At 47.4% G+C, this 27,617-nt stretch overlaps 1 protein-coding gene across 8 annotated transcripts in view; it reads right to left on the bottom strand.

The window, feature by feature from the left end:
* Positions 1 to 25,111, bottom strand: part of PRDM2 (PR/SET domain 2) — a 110,733-nt gene extending 85,622 nt beyond the window's left edge. For 3 of the 8 annotated variants that reach the window (XM_036025331.1, XM_036025329.1, XM_036025333.1), the window contains exon 1: positions 10,543 to 11,370. In XM_036025331.1, coding sequence (XP_035881224.1) covers positions 10,543 to 10,551 — 9 coding nt within the window. In that variant the 5' untranslated portion in view covers positions 10,552 to 11,370. Of the gene's footprint in view, positions 1 to 10,542; positions 11,389 to 25,023 lie in introns of those variants that run through there. The other 5 variants (XM_036025336.1, XM_036025335.1, XM_036025328.1 and 2 more) reach the window with 4 other exon arrangements.
* Positions 25,112 to 27,617: the final 2,506 nt, after the last annotated feature.

Genomic DNA, 27,617 nt, shown 5'->3' with positions numbered 1-27,617 from the left:
ATCCACTCAATTAACTTATTAAAAATATTTCTGAGTCCCTTCTATGGGCCAGGCAAGGCTTTGGGCATCACATTTGCCTTAACAATGTGTCACTCCAGTGAGCAAGGCAGAAAAAGTGAAGCAAAGATGTGCAATGCCGGGTAGGTATTGATGTTCTGAGGCAAATCCAGCACAAGAAAGACAGTGCTAGAGAGAGGATAGGGTGCTACTTTAGACGGAGTGCTCAGGGAAGACAGCTCTCTAAGTAGGAAGGATCATGTGACCACTGGGGGGTGGGGGGGGACCTGCCAGGAAACGCAAGTCCCCTTGCTGGGTTAGGAGAAAGCCCGGTGTGTGCAGAGGGCAGACAGGCAAAGACCACTGTGTCTAGAGAGCGGAGAAGGTGGGGCAGGCAGGGTAATGCCTTAGGAGAAATGTATTGCCGTTGGCTGATCTACAGAGGAGGTGACCAACCAGAGACCAGACTCTGAGCTCCAGGGCGGAACCCTGGCTGCTCCTTCTCCCAGGACGGGTCCTGGCTGTCCCAGAACAAAGGCACAATGCCACCCTAAGGCTTCCTAACACTGATCACTGTGATAAGCATGGGGGAAGTTACAAAGACTTCCTCATTTCCCTACTGTGTAACGGGAAACACGAGAACTCTTTATTCCACTGCTTAATGAAGTAGTTTCCAAATATGCATCAATGAACTGATCTGGAATGGTATGCACTAAATCTAATTAAGGTATTAAATTTAAGTTAATTTAGTAACTTAGTTATTGACTATTAATTGATCTCATCAATTTGATATTGCCAACGTCTCACTTCCATCTCAAATTTCGTCAATACTTCCTCCCTTCCCCAGTAAACAGCCAGGCGTCCCCCTGGCTCCCTGTCCACCACTCCATCACTCAGGAGCACTCGGGCCGGCACTGTGCTGAGCGGTGCAGACGCGATGGTCAATAAAGCTGTCTGGCTGCCTCCCCACGAAGCTCACTGGCTGGAGGAACGGCTCTTTTCCTGCTTCCTCACACAAAAAAATCCTTAGAGATACTTTGATTCTCCAGCTCCGTGGCAAAGCCTCTGAAAGGCCCTTCTGCTGCTCTCTGCGAACCCCCTCCCTCGGGCCCAGCAGGACGAGACGATCTCACGCTGGGGGCTGGGGGCGTAGGGTTGCCTGGGGAGCTACCCCTTCCTCTGGGCCGAGATCTAGGCTGAGCATGCCCAGGCCTCACCCCCCCACCTCCCAGCAGCAGTCTTCGCTAGCACTGGCCGAGCATGCCGATGCCACTCAGACCCCGCTCCAAGTGCTTTCCACGGCACCCGCCTCGTTTAATCTTCACGCCATCACGATGACTGTAATTTTATGACCCCCTTTACAGCTGAAAACCGAACCCGCCCCCCAGTGGCAGTCAGTAAGTGGCAGGGCTATAGCTGACTCGAACCCAGGCAGCCGGGCAGGGTCTGGACTTTCAAGAACGACGCTGTGGAGCAGCTGTCAGGCAACCTCACCCAGCTGCACGGTCACGGCGGTGGAGCCAAGATCACCTCCAGCCAGATGCCCGAGTCCGCACTGCAACCACAGACCAGCGGGGTCTCGCACTACAGGCCAGAGGCGCCTGGGAAGTCCCTTTTGGGGTTCCGTGAGATCAGAGCTACTTTCTGTGAGAATACTAAAATGTTATCTGCCTTCTTCAATGGTGTGGACAGGCCAGTTTTCAGGAAGCTGTGACATTCTGCTGACTGGTAGAATGTGGGATTGTTAAATCTCACGCTTCAAAATTTTCTGATTTATGAATAAGGCCACGTGTTAAGGATTGAGCACTCCAGGGAAATGTCTCGAAGGGACAAAGGGCTTGGCATGTTCAGGAACAAAAAGGGGCCACGGTGGCCGGGTCAGAGGGAGCCAGGGAGAACGCAGGGTCAGCCACCGCCGGAGCCTGCAGAACCCTGAGGGCCGGGTACCGCAAGCGGATGGCGTTTGGAGTGGTGGGCACCGCCAGAAGGTTTGGGTCAGGGGAGAGACAAGATGCCATGAGGTTCCCTAGCTTCCAGTCTGTTCCATGTTCAACTTCTACAAACCCTCTGCCCTCTTGATGGATCATCCTCTAAAGCATCTGGTTCAAAACCCCTTTTAAAAACTTCCTAAATAAAACCCAGCAGGTCCCCTACTGGTTTCAGAGACTTTCCAGGTTCAGAGGCAGCAGAGAAAATTAGGTACCTGAGAGCTTTCTCAACCTGACAAACATACTCCTCCCCCTTTCCAGAAGATTCTGATACAGGGTGGGAAAGGGGAATGGTGAGCTGGAGCAGCTTTCTCCTGCCTCCCCAAGAGTATATTACAAGTGAGCTTTGAGCTGCAACATCTCAAACTATCTTCATCCAGGGCAGCAAACTGTGAAGCTATGGCCTTTCAAGTCACGTGCAGTTGTCTGATCTACCCAGCTGTATTTTAAATAAAGTTCTAGTCCGAGAGATCACACACACACAGAAGTCCCTCCCTGACCCCCACCTACAGCCACACCCCTCCCTGGCTCCTCCTCCTTCCCCCACACTGTGTCTCCTGCTCCTCTGGGTCTTGCACAACTCAGCCAATAATGATCCTAAGCTACTGGTCCTCCTGGCCCTCAATTCTCCAGCCAGTCAATATCCTCTACGTCCTTCCAGGTCAAGTTCAACTCCCAGTTAGTTCATCCACAAAGACATTCCAAACAACTCATGATGACTGTCCACTTTCCTGATTTCCTATGTGGCCAGTTTCATGTTGTCTAAGTGCAGTGCTCCAGAAACATGGGCCATGGGCCCAGGGGAGGGGAGCCTGTCGGTGGGGCAATCAATTAGGTGGTCTCCATAGCGGCCCAACCAAGCGGTGTCTGGGTCTGAACCGGAGCAGTGACAGTGGTAAGAATGTATTTCATGAAGCAGAATCAAGTATTAGTCAATGGCCAAAAAGAATAATGATGATATAATACTTACACAGAGTTTCCTGTGTAAGGCACACTAGCCTTAGTGCTTTATTTATGTTTATTAACTTCGGTCTTGACCACAGCAGCATGGGGTGGACACCACTACTGTCCCTGGTTAACAGGCAAGAAAGCAAATACCAAGAAGTCAAGTGACTTGCCCCAAGGTCACACAGCAGGAGCGGCAAAGCCAGGACTGAAGGTGGAATGCAAGTCACGAGACAGCCAAGGTGAGGCGGAGCCAAACACTCGGAGACCCTCTTCCCACCACAGCCCTAGCGCCAGAGTAGCGGGGGGGGGGGGGGGGGTTGTCTTGTCATAGCGCCTTCCGTGGGAAGTGCTATTCTAGTTGCCAATTATTTTTTCAAATTTCAAAAATAATCAAGTATTTTCATTCAGAAAAACTCTGCATTAGATTTTATTTTTTAAATCGCTAATTTACTTAATAGAATATATGACTCAAAATGAAATTTAAGTGCCATTAAACACATCAATTTCCTAAACTATACACTCATTAATTGAGGTTTAAGTCATAACAGACAGAAACCACCTTAGTTGGAAGTCCCTTTTTTTTGGTATGAAAAATCAAATTTGCATTTGTAATTACTTATAAGGCTATAATTTGATGTTAATAATATGCTAAAATAGCAAGAGTGGTTTCAATTTTTTTACATGACATGTATTTTTAAAACTAAAAAAAGCGGAGGAGCTACCTAAAAGCAAACAGAGAAAGCCATCCTGGGATTTCACCGAGTCTTCAGCAACGTGATTACGAACGGATTTATCACGCCGGCCGACAACGGCCCCTGAGCTACCGTCTGTGAGAGGAATAAACCGCTGACACTCACGACAACATGGGACGTCTCGGACACACCACGTGACCAAACAGACACCAGCACCGGCAGCATGTACTTTACGACTCCATGCGGGAGAAACTCTAGAACGGGACAGACCAATCCACGGGCACAGGGAGCCGACCAATGGTCGCCTGAGGTGGAGGTTAGGGGGAGGACTTGGGGGCCACGAGAAGGAACTGTGGGGGTGATGGACAAGTCCCACACCTTGACTGCGACTTTTGACTTTTGACATGAGTGTCAAAACTCAGGACTGTACGCTTCGAATGAGGGCATTTTACCGCCCATAAATAAGCAAGGAAATCCTACACTCTCCTCTTCAAATCAAGTTAAAAATGCTCCAAGAAAATTAAAAACAAAAATACCAATCTGACAGAACAAACATTTGTTAATCAAGATTTTTTTTTAACCCAACTCGAAACCCTCCAACGGCTTCCCTTCTTCCAGGGCAAAGTCTACTCTGGTCCACGCCTACAACGGCCACTGAGCTAACGGACACCTCTGACCCCTCACCTCCCGGGAACCAGCCTGCTCCCCCGCTCCCCTCGCACCCCTCACCAGAGGAGTGCCGAGTACAGTAACTCCGCCACACAGCACTGGCATGGGCTGCCGTTACAGAAGGCTGCGTGCACCCCCAACACAAGCAACAGGGACTAATGATTTTATTGCTTAAAAATATAAGAATAAGCAAGTTTTCCTAGTATCTCATTTAAATTTATATAAGTGCCTCCTTTCACACACTGTACCCAGGGAATGGCCATAAATTATTACATCAGATTTAATCAATTTAATTAAAGCGTCTAGGTTTTTGTTTTTTATCCTCACCTGAGGACATTTTTTCATTCATTGCTTTAGAGAAAGAGGGAGAGAAAGAAACGGTGCAAGAGAGAAGAACTGATCAGCTGCCTTTCTGTACGTGCCTGGACCAGGGATCGAACCCACAATGTCAGCATGTGCCCTGCCTGACCTTTCAGTTACTGGACAATGCTCCAACCAACTGAGCCATCCTGGTGAGGGCAAAGGACCTAGTAGTTTTTTATTGGGTTGGCCAAAAAGTCCACTTGTTTTGTTTTTTTTTAGTATGATGGCTCTGGTAGTGCTTAGCTGTCTTTAACTTCATTCAAAACAATTGTTAGATTGCTTTGTAACAGCTGTTGTACCAGGTGCGTTTATAAAAAACTTGGTAACTTTTTGTGCAGTCACTTTAATATTGAAGATGGAAGAAAATACACAACATTTTCAGCACATTATGCTTTATTATTTCAAGAAAGGTAAAGACACAACTGAAACACGGAAAATATTTGTGCAGTGTATGGAAAAGGCATTGTGACTGATTGAACATGTCAAAAGTGGTTTGCAAAGTTTCTCGGTACTACTGAAATTTTGGCCAAATAAAGTTATTGGTGAAAATGAAAAATGTGTCTTTTACTTTACAGAAAAAACTAAATAGATTTTTTGGCCAACTCACAATGTGATCTTAAACTGACACTGGAGACCAACATTGCTTAATATTAAGAACATGTACTAGTGTCCTCAAAATAAGATACATATTATTGCTACAACGGGCTAGTAATCACTGTTACCAGCTCAAGACTACCAAGAATTAAACAGCGTTAAACTATTCAAATTCTATGAACAACTTGTTTAAACTAGCAATCAAGACTCGTAACTACTATTCCTGGGGCAAACAATGGGGAGGAAAAAATCAAACAAGCTCCAGTTTACAGAAAGAGCATTAACTTGTACTGTGTTAAGGAACGAGCAGGACTGCAATAACAATGAACAGATGGGGACTCCGAACAAGAAAATCTCACACACCGTCTCTGGCAAAGAACAGCGCGGTCAAACCGGCTGAGGCCCGCAAGAGCGCTCCCACGAGGCTGGAGGTCCATCAGGTTGTCCAGGGGAGGCAACTGTCCTCAAACACGTGTTAACCTCGACAGTGAACACACACACTACCGCATGCTTGCCCCTTATAGTCCAGTCTCCACGGCACAGTGAGCATGATGCTCTAAAAGTGGAAATCGAAGTGAATGTCACTGTCCAATGGCCTCCCACTGAACTTAGAATAAAACATAAACTTTTTTTTCCATGGCCTTGAAGGACCTCTAAGCCTGGCCCTTGCCTCTCAGCCCACTTTCCTCTTGGCCCCGAGTCCCAGATGCTAGCCAAGCTCCAGCCCCGGCTTGCTCTCTGTGCCTGGGACTAGCAAGCTCACTCCCACCTCGAGTCCTCCGCTCTGCTCTATTTTGTTCACTCTGCCTAGAATTTCCTCTCTCCAAATCCTCACATATCTGGTTCCTGGTTATTCCTTGGCTCTATTATTCAAGTATCAGTTATTATTATTAATGTGCTTGGCTTATTATTATTCTGTTGCTAATCACCTCTCCAGAGAGCCTTCTCTGATCATGCCACCCAGAGAACCCCCACCTCCACCCAGCGTTCCTGGGCACGCGGCCGTGCCGCACTGCCTCCCTCTACGCATGCGCGGGGCGCAGGGCTCAGCCCGCAGCGCCCTGGGACGCCTGCCGCGTGTGCAGGATGCGGGACGGGCTGAGCATTCACAGCAGTTCCGATAATGGAACTCTGGGTGGCTTATCACAATTTTCAGGGTTGGGTTTGCAACATCAAGTGATGAAAAGCTTCCTTTGTTATTTTGTTATATAAAACTTGAAAAGAAGTTTAGAAGGCTAAACTGCTAAGTTGCTTTGCTACTGGTTACTGGCAATACGATAGATTATTGATCAGGATACAGAGATGCTATAATCACATGCTACTACACTGACAGAAAGTTTCAAATATTAGTAACAATTTGAGTTATATGGATTCTTTTTAAAAAATTAAGCATGACTGTCAATTAGTAATCAAGGCCACTGTATTAAATCATTATGGTCAGAGCCTACATAATGGCATAGGCTAATTATATCTCAAGAAGCTGGAAGAATCACTTGGGGCTGCACCCAAATATTTCGGTCTCCCCTCCTCCAGTCACCTCATGGACTGCTCCCCCAACCTGAGTTTTCAATTAGATGCAGCCAGGTGACGAACCGGCCAATTACACATAAACAGAAGTGGCGTGTGTGGAGACAAAGCCTTCACCACCCTCAGCTCTTGAGCAACTCCAACAGCACACCCACAACGGATGTGCGCTGAGAACAAGAAACAGGCGCTGCTCCGTGGAGCCCCTACGCCCTCGGAGCCGCCCGTCTGGCGCCGCAAACACAGCTGCCCTCGCTGGCACGGCGGTGCGGCACGCCGAGCAGGAGCCTGGGCTCTGCGAGCCGCCCGGCCCGGGTGTGACCCAGCGGCCTGCCACTCACTGTCTGAGTGGGCGTGGGCAACCACGGCTGCCTCCCTGCGCCTCAGTGTCTTCAACCATAAAATGGCTCTCAAACCTGTACTTCCCAGAGTAGGTGCAAAGACTGGATTGGTAACAAAATGTATGTTCAGTACACTTAACGAAGTGCCTGGCGTGCTGGGTAAGCACTCAATGGACAGCACGTGGTACTAAACTCTAGCATATCTGCATTAAGCTACTGAGGGCATATTGGCATTATGGAACTCCACTCACCTTAGATGTCCTGTAAAGCATAGGAAGTCCTCATTTCATGTCAATAGGTTCTGCAACTTTCAGTGAAATGTTGTAAAATAAAGCCAGTTTTACCAAAGACCAAGTGACATAAGCAAGAGTTAACTTCCTAAGGCATCTCATCAACATTATAACAAAAAGGCAGTGAAGGAAAGGTGATAAGAAGCTACAAAGCATTCTCAACTCCGTATTCAATGACAGAGTCCTTTGTCCGGTTCTGGATTCTCCTAGACACATCTAGGGACAAGAGAAGGAAGATAGTGGACCGTCTTGAAGTTAAACGTTAAGGTGGGTGTGTACAGTGACTGGAGCGAAGGACACGGATGATGCAAACGGAGAGGAAAGAAAATGGACAGCGAGGGAAGAAGTACAGACTGCTCCTCCTGCCTGCCGACCAGGCCCGGCCCGCCTCAGCTGGAGGGACAAAGGCCCCCACGCAGAGCCGGGCTGGGTTCTAAGTGGGGAAGACAAGAGATGGGGAGAGAGGGGTGAGTGTTGAGTGGAGAGCGGCCAGAAGAGAAGGACGGACAAAGAACACGCGGGCGCCGGGGCTCCGGGAGCCCAGGGCTGGGGCGGGAGGGACGGCCTGGCCAGCGAGTGCACCAGGCAAGACTGGAAACACATCGACAACGCCCAGCAGTCCGGATGCCGCTTCAGCCGTCAGTGCTTCAGATGCAGGGGCTGCGGGCTCTGTACTCGCGTGTCCTCGGAAGGGCTCACTTGTAAACAACACGGCACGCTCGCTCCAAGGGTCCCTCCGTCCCTGAAACTCGCCTGTCCAGCACATGTAAATGAATGACTCTGGGTTACTGTCCTAGAGTCATCATCATAAGGGACAGGTCTGACAGCCAGCACTCACCAATGCAATGCAGGTCGGTCCCTAAAGTGGAAAACCTAATCCTAAACTCACCGCCAAGGTTTAATTTAAAAACCAGTCTGGTTCAAGTGAAAACTACTTTAATATCTAAATTTTGTGTAGTTATTTTGACACTTTCCAGCATTCATTGCTCATTTCCACTGGCTGCAAATAAGAATAAATACAAGAGATAAAAACATAAAATGTCCTGAAATAATTCTTAAATTTTAAAAATTACTGGAACAACTGTTGAAAAACACTCCTAGATTTTATGCCATGACCTAATAATCAGGACTAAATATCATGTAACTAATATTCCTCGAATAATGAAAATATAACTAAAGATGCTGAAAATTTTACTCATAAAAGGCAGACGATTTTTATAATACAAATGAAGGTTTCATTACTACCAGACCACTTAAACTGTACCCAAATCAGAAACGTGCTAACCATTAGGAACATGAGAGGAGCTGGTCCTTGACATTTGGCATCAAAGGCAGCCCTCCGCGGATCTGATATTAAAACTTGTCATAAGCAAAATGAAATTGCAAAAGAGCCAAAAAGTGAAATGATTACAACTCTTTTGAGTAGCATGTGGACTTCCTTGAAACTCAAGCTCATTTGCTATATATAAATGAAATATTAAAGCAAAAGCGTGAAGTGTCAAAGAAATAAAATAACAGAAATAAAACACTGCCAGCCAAATAAGATACAGGAACTAAAGTATCATGAGGCCTAAGGTGAAGGCTGTGGCCGCTGACGTGAATGACCTGAAGAGCAAGGCAACAAAACGAGGTCAGTATTTCAGTTCCACTTTGGAGACGTTCTGGGTCATTTCAATCCAAAGTCCAGACTCCTCTAACGACAGTCCCCGGGCCATTAGCACAGCAAGTGCCTCTGGGTGACAAGGTCCACGTGAAGGATCAGTCTTAGCCCGGGGAGACCCGTGAAGTCCATGACACGCACACGCACGAAGCTACGATGGGCGAGGACTGTGCAAGCCCGCTCTGTTCTTCGCCCTCCCCCATCCCCCCATTCCCCCATTTCAAAAACAATTTGTCTTCAAAAGCATGTCAGTAAACCTCCAACTTTTAAAATAATGGAAACCGTGTGCCCCATGTGTTCACCAGATTCATTTTTTATGACGTATGGCCCTTTGTATTAAAATAAACATATTTTGATAAAGAAAGTAATGAAAAGAAATCAAAGAATCCATTCCAAAATTTTCACATCTCTCAATGCAACACAGGACTGAATTTATTAAACTTGGCCACCTAATAAAATCGGACTTGTGATCTCAGTTACAGGCACCTGTAAATGATAAAAAGGTGTCCGAAGTTTCAGTTGATGAGACACAAAAAGGGGATACAAAATATTTTCAAGTCTGGTAGCTTTAAGCTAAGCACTAAAAATTACAGACTTCACATTCTTAAGTTTTGTCCTTCATATTTTTTTTAAATGTGGTTATAAAGATTTCAAAAAAGAATGGTTCTTTAAAAAAATGTTTCTGACACCTATAATTTTCTATAACTGTAAGTGAATAATATTAAGACCAGAAAATAAGAATCTTGCTTTAGGATATATTAAATCCACCGGTTCTACTTATCAGAAAGAACGCCCTTGAGGCCACAGAAATGCCCACGGCAGAACTGTTTAATCTCCAGGCAACTCCCCCCCCCCCCCCCCGTAAGGAGAAGCACAGGGGGCACATCTTCCATTTCCTTATCTGCCCTCTTGTTTCTACTCCACGAGCAGGTTTTTCGAGGACAGAACAGCTTAAAGCGTCCCATTTGATCAGTTTTGGTCTCTCAAAGAAAAAACTTCCCATCTTCTCCTTTCAATCAATGGGGATTTACAAAATAAAAAGTATTAAAAATGAAAACTTGGTGAGCTTCAAAACAAAAACAACACTTTAACACCAGAGTGGCAGGGGAGAGGTAAAAAAAAAAAAAAAAGGAAGGGAAGGGAAGGGAAGGGAAAGGGAAAGGGAAAGGGAAAGGGAAAGGGAAAAGGAGAAAAGAAAAGAAAAAAGAGAAAAGGAGAAAAGAAAAGAAAGCCTGAACTCAGATCCATAAGCATGAATGAGCCCTCTGCTCAGGGTCCCACAGAGATGCCAGCCCACGCCCCCAAACGCACCCTCCACAACAAATGCAAACTAGGGAGCAATGAATGCGTTAATGGCTTTAGGAACAGAAAGGAAAATCTGGGAGGAAATTAATGTGTGTTACTATCCTTTAAAAACCAAAAACTAGTCTAACATCTAGGTAATGTATTTGTATAAATTCTTACATTTAAACTCACCTGGTTCATTTTCAATTCCTGTTGTGTTCTGAAAAGATACACACAACAAAAACTTCTTTGATTACATGAGCCCTAAAAAGAAAAACAGACAATTGTAACATGTACCTGCCTACAAATTTACAGTGATTTAAACCACATACAGAACTACAGAGCTCGCTCAAAGGGCTACTCATAAAGCAACCCCACGCAGGTCCACTTCCACCTGTGCTGAGCGCTTACTCCACAGGTGTATTATCTACAATAAGACAGATCTCTTGCTCATCCTTACCAGGGACACATGGTACTCAGCAAGTGAAAGCAGACGCATTAGAATGACATCAAATTTTTGCTTTGGAATTGCATCATTCCCAAGAAGAAATGTATTAGCTTTGTTACCAGAAACGCAAAGCCTTGCTGGGTAACTGCAATCACATTGCAGTTATGCAATGTAATCTCCTTCTTTTACTGATACCGACACTGTATTAAATACAAATACAATTAGACCCCTTTACATTATTCCGTTTTTCAAGTTCCTGAAGTGGAAAGGTGGATTCAGTAACATTTTCATTAGGCGTTCTCTTTGAGGGACAGAACAAAAACCTTGTAGTAAAATGCAAATGGTTCGATAAAAGCTGTTTGGAAAGAACTACGATTAGTCCTTTAATTTTTTTTCTACAATATATTCATAGTATCATAAAATAATGAGAAGACAAAATCGTTTCTTACCAATGCATATGACATACTTGTTTCTAAATAATGACCTGTGAAGACGGTCACCTCTGCAACACACATCCTAAGAATGAGTTGAAGGCTTTCATTATACATGAAAATCATGCCACTTTAAGTGGCACTTCCACGGCAGTATTTTCTTTTTTTAAAAAAAGCTTTTATTTATTTTTAGAGAGAGAGAGAAACATCAAGATGCGAGAGAAACGTGGATCAGTTGCCTCTGGCAAGCGCCCCAGCTGCGGACCTGGCCTGCAGCCCAGGCACGTGCCCTGACCAGGAATCTAACCCGCCACCTTTCGGTCTGTGGGACAAGCCCAACCCACGGAGCCACACTGGTTAGCGATCCACTGCAGAAGCTTGGAGCGTGTACACAGACAGGCACCATTAAGCATACACATAGTTCTCCTATTTCTGCATGAACCTCCTTACAATTTCTCCTTCCTAGAACCCCGAGATGCTCTCACCTTGGAACTTTAGGCTCTGATCGTTAACAAACCAAAGAACATGTAACTCAATGGCAGTCTTCGCACTAGAAGAGATACTGCCCGCCCACTCTCGTGAACGGTGGTGCTCTGACGTTTTCTCCAGCTCGGCAGCTCAGCTTGGGGATTCTTCCTAGAGCTACTTAACCACACTCACCTGGTCACCTGTAGCAGTCGAAGGCGCTATCTTTAAGTCAGGGCCTGGCCATCAGAACTGGCTCTGATTCGTCCTTGGCACGGGGAATGCATTCCCTAACGTGCACCTTGTGAGACAGCTCAGTACGGCCAAACCAATACAGACTCGTAGGAAATACTCGGTGGATACAACTTCAGATAACTGGAGGTCAACCCATGACGTCCATTCCTTTCTCATATACATGGGCTTCTTGAACATGCAACCTACACTGAATGTAACTGGTCCTTTTCCATGATACTGGAGATCGTTTTCAAGTTGCAAATGTGTAACGGGGTGTCCAACAGTGACGAGACTAGTGGCCTGGGGGGTATGCCCGCCTGACCCCTCTACCACAAACGCCTACTGACCGCTCTAAGGTTCCCCTAGGAGAAATCTTGTGACATCGCAGGACCCCCGGAGCGAATAGAAGGTCAGGGTTTTCACTTGCCTTCTAAGTTTTAGAGGTGGATTTACTAACATTGGCCACAAGGTATTTACTCTGAGGAACAGAACAAAAAACATCCTGTAGTAAAATGCGATGTTTCAATGAAAGACCATGGGTGAAGAGCTACGGCGTTGCAAAGACAACGCTGTTCACCAGGACGGCTACAGCTCTTCCGTCCAGAGGCTAACGGTGGCAGGAGCGACTAACGTGACTTAGATTTAAACAGACTAATCGGTAGTTACAGAACAGTCACGGGGATGGGAAGTAGGGCGCAGGGAATGTGGCCAACAGTGTTGTAGTGCCTACGCAGAGTGCCAGGTGGGAACCTGAAATGCCAGGGACACTCTATAAAGTACATGACTGGCTCACCTCTATGCTGCACACCTGAAACTGGATGCAAAGTAATACTGAAGAGAGGCTGTCAGGGAGTAGGGTGGAGGCAAGCAGGCCTGTGAGGGGGCTGAGCACCCAACTCAGCAAGAGGTGACGGCGCCTTCACCCAGGTTGCAGAAGAGGTGTGTGGTGGGACTACTCCTGCACACACGTGAAAAACAGCCACAACTGGACGCCAGATTAGGCGCTGGGCAGGAAAGGGGGGAGTCGGGGGTCACGCTGGAGTTTTATCCTCGGCACACAGGAGCACGGAACTGCCGTTTTCTGAGACGCTGCCTCCTTTTCGTGTGCTTTTCATTTTGTTGTGTTTTTTTTAAACACTTTCTCCTTCCCTTCCCTCCCCTTTTGCAGTCGCTAGTTCACAGGCACAACTCAAACGGCGGAGACACCCTGACGTCTGAAACCACATAACTAAAATATTAAAGGGCAGTCATCCCGCGGAACCTCGGGGGCCAGGCTCCAGGACCCGGCCCCAACCGCCCACGGACACCCACACCCTCGGATGCTCCCGCTCCTGAAATAAAACGGCGCATCTGCATACAACCTGCGCGCATCCTCCCATGTAATTTAAATCCTTTCTGGATTACTCATACCTAATACGAGGCAAATGCTATGTAAATAGTTGTTCCACTGCATTGTTTAGGGAATAATGACAAGGGAAAAAAGTCTGTAAACGTTCGTCACGGGCCTGGCTCCATACTCCGCAGCACAGGTCAGCAACAACCTGACTTACTTGCCCTGAATATTCTCAATCCTTGGTTGGGTGAGTCTGCAGATGCAGAATCTTCGAATACAAAGGGGCAACTGTACTTAAAACATTTTATTCTCCTATTTGTTATCTCAATGAACCTCGACTTTTTCTTAATAAAAAAATTTACACTATAATTCAGATTGCTACATGATCAATAATCTCTCTGACTTTCTATACTGTCTGTTCCCTCTTTGTCCAAATAGAAATGTACTCATCATTTCTTTCCAGAGAAAAGAAAGACCGTAACTTTTTTTTTAAGAATTCACTATGTACCTGCAAGCTTGGCCCCTGTCAATCACTTCTAACCCTGATGGCTAAAACCAGACCCTCACTTTTTCCCTCCCTCTGGGCTCCCCACGCTGCCAGGTTGCGGATCTAAAACATCTCACAGGGTCAAAAGCACTGCGACCCCGACACTGACTTCTCTAATGACATTGTTTAAGTTCCATCTTGTGTACATCAATACTAAAAACAAGGGATGTTGCAACACAAGAACTGACGCTTTGTCTGAGGGCCACTGTATTCTGGGCTGGGCAGCTCTTCCTTCTGGGGACTGTCCCTCCCTCCAGGCCAGTGAGCAGGGCCCTGGTGCAATCAAAGCCAGCAGTGCCTGCACACGTTTTGTTTCTGACAATCAAAGACAGCTACCCACACCCCCAAATCCCGTCCCAGCCGAGAACCTCTGCACTGTAGACTCTAAAAGTAGTAATCGAAGTAACTTCCTGAACATTCCTCCAGCCCCGCAAAGCCCCCGCACAGCCCCGCACAAGTGTCCTGCAGCCCCACGTACCTTCCCCACGCAGCGGGGACTTCAACAGCACTGTTCTCACAAACCCACTTAACTAATACAGATCCCTCAAGGTCAAAGTTTTATCAAACGTGAGATCCCATCGGTGTGGAGGCAGAGAGGAATCTTTCCACCCATATCCCTGAAACTTAACAATTCTAGTGAATTTTTTAAAATGCAAAATAATTAAGCTCCACTGGTTTTCCAAAGGTAAATACTGAAAATCTTAAAATTCCTAGGACTTCTCTGACCCTGGCTTATGCCTTAGTTTCTTGTTTCTTCCTTTTTTTTTTTTTTTTTTTGTATTTCTGTGCCTGACCAAACCTTCTTGAATATTTCTACATAGCCCTCTCATGCCACTTGTTGATGTTCACCAGGTAAAGGACCTTAGGCAGGTCTACAAATACAGAGCATGTAACTATCTATCACCAGCTATTCTTTACTAATATCACATACTCCTAGAAAAAATAGGAGCTTGATCTTAATTTCTGCATATTAAAGGTTTTAATAATATACATGTACTTAATTTTTTAAGATATTTCATATTCTAGGACAAATCATCCTTACAAAAATTTAACTTAGTAATCTCATAAAGATGATTGGATTATATGTGAGAAATATCAATGCAGCAATAATAAAATGATGGTCTTTAATCAAACACTGGTCCCTTCAAGTGTCAGGACAACGTCACCAACTGTGTACGCAGCTGTCACCTGATATGGAGGCCCAGAAGCTAGAACACTGAGATAGGACCAGCCCTGCAGCCCAGCCTGTCTGAACCACCCACCCCCGTGAGAGGGCAGATGAACAAGAGACAGACACAAAGGGACAGTGACACACATAACAAGTTGAACTGTCCTGTCTGCCCTCTGGGGACTTGGAGAAACTACAAAACCGTATGACAGGCAAAGTAAAAGCAATTACATTTCTTCAAGACATAAGTCTGGGAGGGAGGACAGAGAGTTAGGAAAATAATTATTTGATTTGATTTACATATTCACCTCTAAGTCGCTGATACTATTTTATAATTATTCTTTTAGATCAGTGTAGATCTTTTGGGGTTATTTGTAAAATAATTAAATTTGCGACATTCACTTAGAAGTCACTAATATTAATTAATTTAAAATTACGTTCTGAAGTTACAAAAGAAGTCCACATTGAAACATGGACATAGAAGAAACTATTTAAATTTTGAGACTCAGGAAATAACATATAGCTTATGGACAAATAATAAAAATAAGAGAACTAATATGGTTATAGCATGGGCTACACGCAAAAAAAGTTTTTTAAAAAACATTTTATGAAAAGAGACTTGGGAAATTGATGGCCCACAACATTTAAACAATGGAATAGCACACGGCTGTAAAAAACAATGAACTCTTATGCTCTGCAGCAGCATGGATGGACCCGGAGATTATGATGCCAAGTGAGATAAGCCAGTCAGAGAAAGACAAATCCCACATGGTTTACTCACACGTGGAATCTAAGGGGCAAAATAAAACGACAGATAAAACCCGAGACACAGACACACGAACAGACGGACAGACGCTGAAGACAGGGGGTGGGGAGGACCGGAAGAGATGAGACCATGTATGGCACAACCACCGCCCCTGCATGCAGGCAACAACACGGCAAAGACTGGGGAGTGGGTGCTGGGCGGAGTGGGCCACAGGTGGGGCACGTAGGGGGCATCTGTGATAGTGTCAATGAAAAAAATCACCTTCAAGAAGTTTTATAAAAAAGAAGTAAAAGCAAGTTATATTGGCCATTTAATAAAGAATGTAGGAAACAATTTCTTCTTTAAAAAAAAACAAACTATGACCTACATAAGAAAAATGTTCTAGAACTATGTTAAGCAGATCTTTCATGTTAAATCAATACCAAGTAGCAAACACAGAGATGAATGAGCTATTAGTGGAGTAGATTCACAGTTTTTAACACTGTTTTTAATTTATCCTGACCAAAAGGTTCTTGCAATTCAGAAACTTCTGGAAAAATAATCTGACAGTCTAGAAAAATCTAGGGGGAGAGTCGAGGGGGATCCAAACTATGCCAATTTCTCAAAAAGAATTTTTATTAATGTGCAGACATAGCTAATGTACTGTTATAAAAAACTACCACTCACCATTCCTAACAGAAGAATGGAATCACCAAATTACAACCTACAAATTCTAGGTTATCAATATGAAAACATTTAGCACCTATTCACTGAATTAAGCAAAAGCACATAATTCATAAATATTGAATCTGCCCAGGAATTTGCTAAATGAAAAAATCATTTTCCTTTTCTAAAGTAACAAACACAATTTCACCATGATCATCTAGAACATCTAGTTTCATGCTAAAAAAAAAAAATACCCCCAACTTCCCTTTTAAAAGGCCAACTATATGACCACATTAAGTAAGCTAAAGCGGAAAAAAAAAAAATCAAGCCTGCCGGGCTCATCAGTGTCTGAATGGAGACGCCGTGGGGGTGTGTGGGGGTGTGTGGGGGTGTGTGCGGGGGGTGTGCAGAGGACGACACGGACGGAGAACACAGCCAATGTGTGGTGGCTGCTGAATCAGAGGGTGCGAACTCTTACTGCTGGAAACTGGCTGCTCATGTCTCTCACCCTCCAGAATGATCTCTACCCAAGGCAGAAAGGCAGTGGGTTCACAGAGCACGTCACACACGGGAATGGCCCTGCCTCCAGAGCATGTGCGGGACACAGAGACCAGCACACTCACCAGTAAGCCTGCGAGCCCTCCCGCAGCGATCAGCTGCTTTTCCTCCACAACACCACAGGCACGTATCCAGGGGCGCGACCCCCGAAACGCATAGAGCAGTGTCCTGGCGCAAATCTAAACACGGAAGCAGCGTTCAGCACTTGGGTCCAGGTGGGAGCATCTGATACAGACAACACGGTTTCCACATTAACAGGCAGGAAAAGCGGAGGGTCTGCTGTCCTGAGCGATTTTAAAGTGACAGAGCTCCGACGAGAAAATGACGCTGATGAGAGCTTTTGTTTGCACTAAGTTAAACCACACCGCTGTAAAATGTTAAGTAAGAAACCTGTGGATGTGCTAGGAAAGTACCATAAATCTAAATTTAGATAATGGCCCTCTCAGGGTATTTTCCTCCCCTACAACCTACTTTGCAAAAAGGGGGGAAAAAGATTAAAGGGAAATTTTTCAGAAATACTGCTCCAAGCCTCCACTAATAAAGCACTAGCTTAGAACAAACACATAGCAATTGCTAATTGTTTATCATGTACCTGGTTGGTGTCACGGATAGCTATTAACACACGCTCTCCCTTCTTCTTCTGATTAAAGTCACACGAGCATGTCATTGTGTTGTAGTGAATGTGTGATCTATTACATCGCAAAGTTCAGGTTCTGTTTAGGATTTCTACACCAATTCCCTCCCACTCCACAATGAACACTACCTAGTTTCTCCACAGAAATTAAAACACATTACTTTCACTAACAGTAGGATACTCTGATGCAAAAAAAAAAAAAAAAAAAAAGGTAAATTTTCCTGGATGAAGTAACTCCATCCTATCAAAATACTCCTGAATTAAAAAGTTAATTTCCTTATTTTTAGTACTAATTGCTAAAAAACACAGATGGAAAACACCCACGTGAAAAGGTGGGTGGGTGAAAACACATATGCCCCCCAGCCAGCCGCCGCTCTCTGCTGAGCGCTGTGCCACCTAGCCGAGATCACCACAGCTCCCAGCTCTCCTCCGAAAAGCTCGCCTTAACCAGCCGCCGGCTGCGTGCTCTGCAAAGTGGCCTGGCGTCCCAGAAGTTCCTATAAAACAATACTTCTCTAACATCTTCCCAAGTTAGATGCGTAAAAACGTTTGATATTATAGAAAACTAAACTGATTCCTTCCTAACCCTCAAATGCCAAACAAAATTTCTAAACCAAGATGCCACACGATACTTCATTTCACAATTCCCAAAATAAAATGTACTCTCAGTTAACACCTTTCCTGTTTTTCCACTGGAGTTGCTGATATGGATGTTACCTTTGTGGTTAAACACTCAAAATTCAGAGATTTTTCAGGAACCCTACGAAACACTTCTGAATTTCCAGAAAAGGAGACAAAAGCTTCAGCCAACACCGCACCCTGGCCCTGGCACCGGGCACTCATGTCATCACAGAGAGACCCCCTAGATGCTAACACAGTCGCTATGAGTGGCTGCTCGGAGCATCTGGGGGCTTTCCTACACAGAAATGTACACAGAAACTCATGCTCCACAATTGCACAGGACTGATAAGGGGCTTCCTGAATTCGTAAGTGAGCGACCTAAAGCCAAATCGGAAGTTACGCCAGACGGAGTGACAATTCACTCCACTTGGCGGAGGCGCCGGCATCACAAGGTTCTGCAGGCCTTCTCCCAAGCCTGTGAAGGTATTTACTATTTCGGGAGGGGGCGACGCTTCCGCTTTAAATAAAACCTGAGGTTTGAAATCTATCCTCTAAATATGCCACTGCTTCTGTTCTCAAGAACATTTTAAAATAGCAATGCTGATACATTTCTCTCCAGTTTGAGAAGCTCTTGTACGTACACGAGTTTTATTCTTTTAAAGCAAAGGAGGCTTCCTCAAAATAAATGATCTGCAGTTCTTGTTTCAAGGTAAAGATAAACGCCTCCTCATTTATGATAAAAATGAAAGACTGTCTCCCGGCGCCCTCGGCTGTGGGAAACCAGTGGGACTCCAGAAGAAACGCCCAGACAGCAGAGCCGAAGACGGAGGACGCGGCTTCGTGAACGCACAAGGGACAAGGGACGGGCGAAGCTGCCCCTCCAGCAGGTTCGGCAGGTGCAATGACAGACAGGAGAGGCCCGCCGTGGGGGGGGGGGGGGGGCAGCTCCAGGTCAAATGTAGACGTGACCCTGTGGTTAGGGCTCCCCAGGCCTCGTGTAAGGAGTAATTACCCCACCCATCCTCCCTCCGGACCCACTCTGAAATCCTGCCGGCCTTCAGCGAAGGATAGAAGAGGAGTCAGAGGCAAAGGCCATGGACGCCTGCAGGCCGGAGGCCGGGGAAGCCCTGGTTTCAAGACTGCCCATCAGGAGGGCAGCTGTCGCCACCTGGGACGGGCAGCCGCCTGGGACAGGCAGCGGGGAGCCAGGAGCTGTTTCAGACTGCGGGAGTGGCAGGGGAGTGGGCAAACCAAACCCGGCTGGCAATTCAGGAAGACTAAATCGACAGGGAAGAGGGAGGACAGGTGGGAAGAAGGCAGCCACGTCTTCCGGCACCGCAGGAGGTGAACGAGGACGGTGAGGATGCGTCCAGAAGGAGTGCTGGGGCCGGAGGAAGGACGAACGTCCTCCAAGGGCAGAGCAGCCAGGAGCGGGGTAAGGGGGCGGTGATGCGCTCTGTTTCAGGGACTGTGACGGGAGCCCGGACATCCCCACGGAAAGCTGCACCCTTCACATGGGGGGAAAGGCCCCCAGCAGTGGCCGCCCTGCTCTCAAGGCTGGGGGCAGAGATTTGCAAGGCTTCGGCCACAAGCAGGGACCCAGGGACAGAGGAAACCTCCACGGGGAGGAACACCCACAGAGAAGAGGAGAAGCGAGGAATCTGGCCTGGTGAAAGGCACGGAAGGGCCTAGGGAAAAAAGGTGCCCCTCCACCACGTTCGGCGGGGGCGGGGGCTGGGGGGAGTGCTGGGGCGCGGGGGGAGGGTAAGGCCAAAACGGCAGGCAGGCCTCAGAGAGAACTCGGAAGGGTTGCTCTAGACGGCTGTGCCACGTTACCCCTCAATACTTATTGTATTAGGAGAAATTCCTAAGGAAAAAAGCTATGTTTTTGAAAAACCTACAGCACCTCAAACTGCTTGCATTTTCTTCATCTATTCATCTCAAAACGTCCCAGTGAAAGACAGAAATGATCTAAGTCCCCAGTGCACAAAGAGGAAGAGGCCAGAGGGTGGCTGGCCCACCCCCGCCCCCTCCGCCGGAAACAAGGGTCTCTGGCTCCCTCCGCCGCAGCTTCACTCCCCGCCCCTGCCGGAGGTCGGGCGCAGGGGCCGAGAGACGGCGCTGACACAGGGTGTGTCCCCCCAAACAGGTGACCAGCCTGCTCCGTGGCCTCTGACAGGTGGTACCAGAGCCTCACCATCAAGAATCTGCACTCACCCCAAGAGCCCTCCTTTTAAAAACTCCTACTTTCGGAACGGACTTCCAAAGTTAGGCTTTCAGAACTGGGGCAAAGTCCCTAAAATAAGCCTCACAGGGCAGGAAACATTTAGAATGTCATTTTTACACTCCAGATGATGCCTAATTCGTACTGTCTTCAGAAGGTCCTGGGGAATGCACAGGGTTCATACTGACTCACGCTGTTTAGTATTTGGCGAATCTCAAAAACTTTTTCAATTTCTTTGGCATCATTTAAATTAGTGGAACATGCCACAGAACTTCCCCACCAGAGCTCAACAATAGTCTCGGGGGAGCTATTCAGAAGCACCTATGAAATCTGGAGGTTTCACCAACTTCCAGACAGGCAGCCCGCGGTAATCACACCAACAGTCGCACTTAGCTCTACACGTTTCAGGCGAGCTGTGCCAAGAAATAATTCAGCTCTTTCAAAGCAAAGCCTATCATATGATTTATTGCAGAGCTACAAAATACTCTTTTCACCAAAATGGCTGGCAGACGCGTAAGCTATTCAGCGAAACCTACCCCCGTGCACGTTCTGGAGGACTAATAAATAAATGAAAACACTGTCCGGGCACGACATGAACCAAGAGTCTACGAATAAATACCACGCAGCACTAAGAAAAACACTGTAAGCATATTTCACTCCAAACGAACCAGATTCCCTCTGCACAGTAACTCGCACGCCTCGGGGAGGCGGGAGCGGGGACGAGAAGGCCCTCTCTTTGAGAAAGAATATGGAAATGACACGTGCACTCATTCCAGTGAAGTGATGCAGATATTCGGTGCTTCAGAAAGCCACGCCATGAGCAAACAGTCCTACAATGTGTCTCTTTCACTATCTTTTATTTATCGCTAAGTTCTAAGGAAAGTGAAGAGCACTTATTCCACATTTAAACTCAATCTACACTATCCACACGCTTAAGGTTTACAAAGATGTGACAATGACACTTTTCCACCCAGGGGAAGTCGCACTGATGATGCAGGTTCGCGGGGAAGCTCAGTAAGTGATCTTTACAACACAAAGCAGTGAGTCCAAGTTACGTAAGCACTTCATGAGAAAACCTTATCTCCTCAGGATAAACCCATCACCTCTGGCACCTGTGAACTGGATGTTTTAGAAAAAGAAGAAAAAGATTTTATTAGAAAAACCAGTTTGGTCCCTACCATCAATCTTCAAGGGGGCGCTCCAGTAAGTCTCCCTTTCTGAGCAAAAGACAGCTGCATCTGAGCTACACCGTGTACTAGGTCACCGGCCTACGTTGTTCACGGTGCATCGACTCTATGCAAATGATTTAAATTTCCTAATAATTTAATCTACATAGTGGGGAGGCTGGTCCTACGTCACTGTCTCCAAGTTACCTCCCATTGCTTCATCCCACGCAACAAAAGGGACACCAAAGCAGAGCCACTGAAAGTGACCATTCAAATCAGTCATAAAACCAAACACAGGAAGAAACTTCACAGGCCACTAGTCCTCTCCCCGTCTTCCAGGTGGACTTCCTGTCCGCCATGCAGTCGATTCTGAGTTTCCCATAAACTGCGTCAGTGATTCCACCATCCAGCTACATGGGCTTTCCTTTACTGCAGCGGCCGAGAACTGGGGCGATCTTGCCCCTCAGGGGCATCTCTGGCAATGTCTGGAGACGTCAGCAGGTGTCCTGACTCAGGGGGCATGTCGCTGGCATTTCGTGAGCAGGGGCCAGGGATGCGGCTAAGCATCGTACAATGCCCAGGATGGTGCCCACCATGGAACCGCGCAGCCCAAGGTGCTGACAGTGCCAAGATTAAGAAATCCTGCTTTCACGGGACTTCAGCACTGCTCTTGGTAATGGAGTCCACAGCTTGTGGTCGCTCCGCAAAGATGATTGTTATGGCTCTAACTATAAACTTCTAACTTCAAAAGGAGCCAGAACACCAGCCCAGGCCTCTAACCAAATGCTGGCAGTGGGGACAGCGCGGCTGACGGGCACCCGGCAACCGCACAGCACTGCAGGCACGCGGGCTCCATCAGCAGTGACGCCTGTCAGGCAATGTCCCCGTCATCTGGAAACTCCCCGGATTGCCATGTAAGTTTGACAACTTTCCCCGACTGTCCCTTTCCGCTCCCCACTATGGCACTTTCTAGTGACAGCCGAGTTTGGGGGTTTTTTACTTTTCCCCTGAGTAAGTATTAAAAATAGCATGAAAAGTCAATTGAAGAGACAAAAATAGTAAATAACCCTAAGGTGCTTTCCATCCTGGAAAGTCTATGATTTAACGGGACATAAAAGGTTTGTAAATCAGATCTGGAACTTGAAAAGATCGGCAGCTTAAAGAAACAGCCCCACGAATAAATAAAACATCTAACGTCAAAGGATCATCAAAAGAACGTGTGTGCAGATCTATGCGTGTAACTGCACAGACCCAGCTCGGGGAGGGGGAGGGGGCTGAACCTGACGGGCTGGCAGGGAAAATCCATCTTTAGGGGCTAAAGAACACAATGCACATTTCACATCTCTTGGAAGAACACAGAAATTTAAAATTCACAACGGAAAAGCCTTTTTGAAACAAATCTTAATGAAAAGAAAATCTCGGGCAACAGAAACCTTACTAATCAATATGGAATTGATAAATAAGTCATGGCTCATTCATATATCACGGAGCCATGAAAAGCATACGGAGGAAACCTTGATGCCATGGACACACGTTCACAAGGTCTTAGGGAAGACAGGTCACAAACAATGCAGACAATACGATAGCAACCCTGCGTAAAACAGAAACACACATGAGTGAGTGGGTTTACATAAGAAACGCACGCACGCCGAGGGAGACAGTGCTCACGGTGGCCATCTCAGGCGCAGGAGCGGGGAAGGCTCCGCCTGGTTTCTACTCCTCCTCCGCGCCGCTATTTTCTGATTGTTCCACAGTGAGAGTCTCTTGCACTGTTTTGTCCATGCAAAACTAACACATCATTACAAATTTAAACGGTAATGTTTTAGGAGCTGTCTACAAAAAAAGAAAAAATCGGAAGATGCCAACTTTCCGAATTAAAGAAACCGGCGTGGGAGTCAACAAAAGCGAACCTCTATTGGGCATTATTATTACGTGCCTGGCGCTTTTCTAAACACTTCAAATGTATTAACGTTTCCCACCAAATCAAAAAAGATGTAAGAAAGAGACTGGAATTCCACAAGCTGTGAGCGAATATTCGTCCCACCAGGACTTTCCACGTCAGCTGCCACAGCCTGAAATGAGGGGCTTGGCTGTGGTCATCTTTACGGGGCCCCTCGGCGTCTGTAAGGAAGCTTCTAGAGAAAGACGCAGCAGCCGCATGCCGTGTCAAAAACAGAACCCTACTAAGAAGAACATGTGGCTGTGTGTCCCACTTCCTCCTCAATATTAATTCCTAACATGTTAAAAGATGTAAAGGCCTAAATGTCCCCAATGCTTGGAAATATAACTGATCAAAACGTTATGATGATGTTCGAACTCCTTCGACATCATTGTGGAGTGGTAAAACACTGAGGTTGCTTTCAAAACAATAAGCCCGCAGCCAACAAAAACTTAAAAAGATATATTTTAATCACCTTCTGGGTAGGACCATTTTAGTGTCTGATTTATGGGATCTGAGGACCTGGTGGGAGTCACCGAAAGGCGTTCCATTTCTAAAATAAAATCAAAACCTCCAACAACACTGAATGAAGATGAGAGGCCAGCATGGGTGTCCTCTTCGGGGACTTCACACAGCTGCGTCGTGAAGGCGGAACGTGGGCTTCCCGCTGAGCTGTGAGGTCGGTCCCGCAGGCCACCCGTGACACATGGTGGCCAGCCATGGCTCGGCGGTCCCCGCGTGGGCTGGAAGGAACAACGGCGGCTTGGGAATAAACCCTGACCTGTTAGGTCCCCTTCACGTCTCACTTGCCACCATCAAAAAAAAATAGGTTCGTGAATATGTTCATCATCAACAACAAAAAAATCTATAAATGCACGTTACGTTGAAAATAAGAAACGCCGGTGGGTCTACGACAGGGATATCAAGGGAGATAATTTCCAGGTTAGAGCCGCACGAAAACTATTTGCCAAGCACAAAGACGCAAGACGCAAATTAAGGCTGCAAGTGTGAAAGACACGCTCGGTTTGCACACAAAAGAAAAGCAGCAAAACGACTCGAAATTGGAACGGCCCCGGGACCCCGCGTGAGCCTCCTCCGGGGGGCCGAGCCTCCTCCCGGGGGCCGTGCCGCCGCCCGCCCCGCGCCGCCGCCCCGCAGCCCTCCGCGTCCCCCTCGCCGGGCGCGCGGCAAACCAACGGCGACAAAGCGAGCCCGCAACTTCGCCGCCGCTGGCCCCAAGGGCGGGCCGGGGTGCTGGGGCGCCGTGGCGGGCGATCCCGGCCGGAGGCGGGCCGCTCCTTGTTCTGGAACTCCCGCCGGCCCGGGACGCCCGGACCTCGGAGTGGGCGCGCCCGCCCGCCTGCCCGCCCGCCCGGCCCTGCGCGCCCGGGTCCCCGGCGTGTCGCCGCCGCCACCGCCTCGCGGGCAGGGACCAGGGTCCCGCCGCCGCGCCCGCCGCCGTCCCGGAAGTCGCCCGTGCCGGTAGCCTCTTACCTGCGCCCACCGCCCCCGCGCCTCAGAGCGCCGAGAGCAGCCGCCCCCGTCGCCGCCACCCCTCCGCACGCCCCGGCGCCCGCGGTCGCGGCGCCGCCATCTTGGCCCCGGTCGGAAGTGACGTCGGGCGGCGCCGGCCGCGGCCTCGAGAGCCTGCACCACGCGCGCCGTCGCGGAGCCCCGGGCCGCACGCGCCCCGACGCGCAGCCCGCGCGATGGCCCCGTCCGGCCGAGCAGGAAGAAAGCCTCGGGTCGCACGCCCCTCGACGACTCGCGCTGCAGGGCCGGTCCTCGCGGGACTCCGTGGAGCCCACGGCGGCGCCTCTGATTGAAAACCCCAGCGGCCAGCCGGTCGGACCGCACCGGAGGATTGGGATTCTGCGCGATTGAAAGACAGCAAGAATCCACAGCCTTTCATAAAAGGCGAGGAGGCAAAAATGGGTTCATCACTAAGGACCATCAACCCCATTCTTCGCTCATCTCCAGAGGACCAGTCCGGTTTAACCAAACAGAAGCAAAACTCCAAGAGGGCAGATGCATCTGTATTTATTGCCCGCCTGCCATGGTGCCTCGCACCATTCTAGGTGTTGTGGCTCTGGCACAGCACGTGACACCTCCTATGTAAATAAGCCCCTTTGAAACTAATTTACATACACGGACACACATAGAAAGCCTGGGTGCAGAATGCGGTCATGGATGTGAGTTGAGTTGAATTGGAGGTGTCTACTAGGCATCCAAGAGGAGATGGCTAGCAGGCAGTTGGAAAGAAGGCTGGAGGTGAGACAGAGAGTTGGGAGTTGTGGCGTAGGATGATATTTAAAGCCGTGAGCACTTCAGGTAAAGTGATGACCTGAGAAGGAAATCAGGCCGCACCCTAACGAATAGACACTGGGTTAGATGCAGGTGCGCCTTGGAAACTTACGGGGGTGCACACGAGTCCGTTTACGTAACTAGCGCAGTGATTTTTCAGCCGGCGTGCAGCAAGGATCTCTGAAATACGCAGTACCTGACTATTTACTCAGCGGCACTGACCTTTTCCCTTAGAATGACAAATTTTAAAAATTCCAACAGTCTACTCAACAACAGCTGTCCAGTGTGAATGAATCAAAATTATACTTATTTTTTTCTTGTCCGATTGGCAAAAAAAAATAGATTTTTTTTGGTATGCCACAGAATTTTAGTAATTAGTTTATGTGGGCCCTGAGATAAAAGGTTAAGAATCGCTGAACCAGGGTTTAAGCTTAAGAAAGAGCATGATGTCACAACACATTGCAAAGGGATGATGCTATAGCGGATGACCTGGTCAGGCAGAGTGAACAAATGAAGATTATCAGTAAATTTTACTAAGGCCTTAAGAAGTGGCAAGGTCAGCACAGAGCATAAGAAAAGAGCTCAATCCTCATGAGTTTGCCTATTCTGCTATTCCAGGGAGGAGATCCTGGATCCCCTGCCTGTCCCTAAAAGAGTGTCCTCTGCTGTGGGGCAGAGCACGCTGATCAGACTTTTCCACCCCTTCCCGGGACCGTTGCTGGGGAAACGTGGTCCATGCATCCAATTCACCTGAGTGCCTGCAAAAAGAAAGAAAATAGAAAGTCGGGGGACTCCACCATCCCACCCCCAGTCAAAACACGGATGTACCAATCAAAAATCTAAAAGAAAGCTCTATGCCATCTGGCATTCAGTAGAATGCAAAGGAGAATAAAGGAACATTAAGTTAGAAGTGACTCAGGGAACCAGAACAGATACTAGGCAGCATCGTGCCAAGAGAGGGTGGACAGAGCAGTCCATGGTTGTTCCCCCAGCGCATCTAAAATGACTGGGTATGTTAATTTCCTGGGGCTATTGTAACAAAATACCTCATACAGGGCAGCTCAAGTAACAAATGCATCCTCTCACAGTTCTAGAGACCAGAAGTCCAAAGTAAGTATCACTGGGCCACGATTAAGGCATCAGCAGGGCCACACTCCAACTGAAGGCTCTGGAAGGAAATCATCCCTTGGCTCTTCCGGCTTCTTGCGTCTGTCAGCATTCCTAGGCTCGTGGCTACACCATTCCAGCCTTCAAGGCCGGCATCTTGACGTCTCCCTCTGCTTCATTTCCACATCACCATCTGCTGTGTGTGGGCAAATTTCCCTCTGCCTCCCTCTTGCAAGGATACATGCAATTACATTTAGGACCCGCCAGATAATCCAGAATAATCCTCTCAAAATCCTTCGCTTAATCCCATCTGCAAAAACCTCTTGTCGTATGGGAATTAGGATGTGGACAAGTCTTTGGGGGTCACTATTTAGCCTGCCACACTGGATATATTCTCAGTGCTTTGAAATTCCCTGCCAATCAGACAGTGCGTGTTTTTCATCTGTATATTTTCCTTGGCCATATTTATATTTGCAACCTGTGCTATTCAGGATGACACATATGTTATCAAAATCCAAAAGAGATATAAACTATCATGAATACAATCATTACATAAATGTTTAGAATCTGTCTGATATGCTAAGTGTTACTCTCTCGCCTCTTTGAAAAGGCGATGTATATTGCTAAAGGAGGAAGGAAGGAAACAGACATTTCTATCACATTTCACGGGCCGTTTC

The sequence above is a fragment of the Phyllostomus discolor genome, chromosome 5 (assembly GCF_004126475.2).
Source record: "Phyllostomus discolor isolate MPI-MPIP mPhyDis1 chromosome 5, mPhyDis1.pri.v3, whole genome shotgun sequence".
Taxonomy (NCBI): Eukaryota; Metazoa; Chordata; class Mammalia; order Chiroptera; family Phyllostomidae; genus Phyllostomus; species Phyllostomus discolor.
The sequence above is the reverse complement of the archived record's forward strand: the minus strand, read 5'-3'. Positions and strand labels throughout refer to the sequence as shown.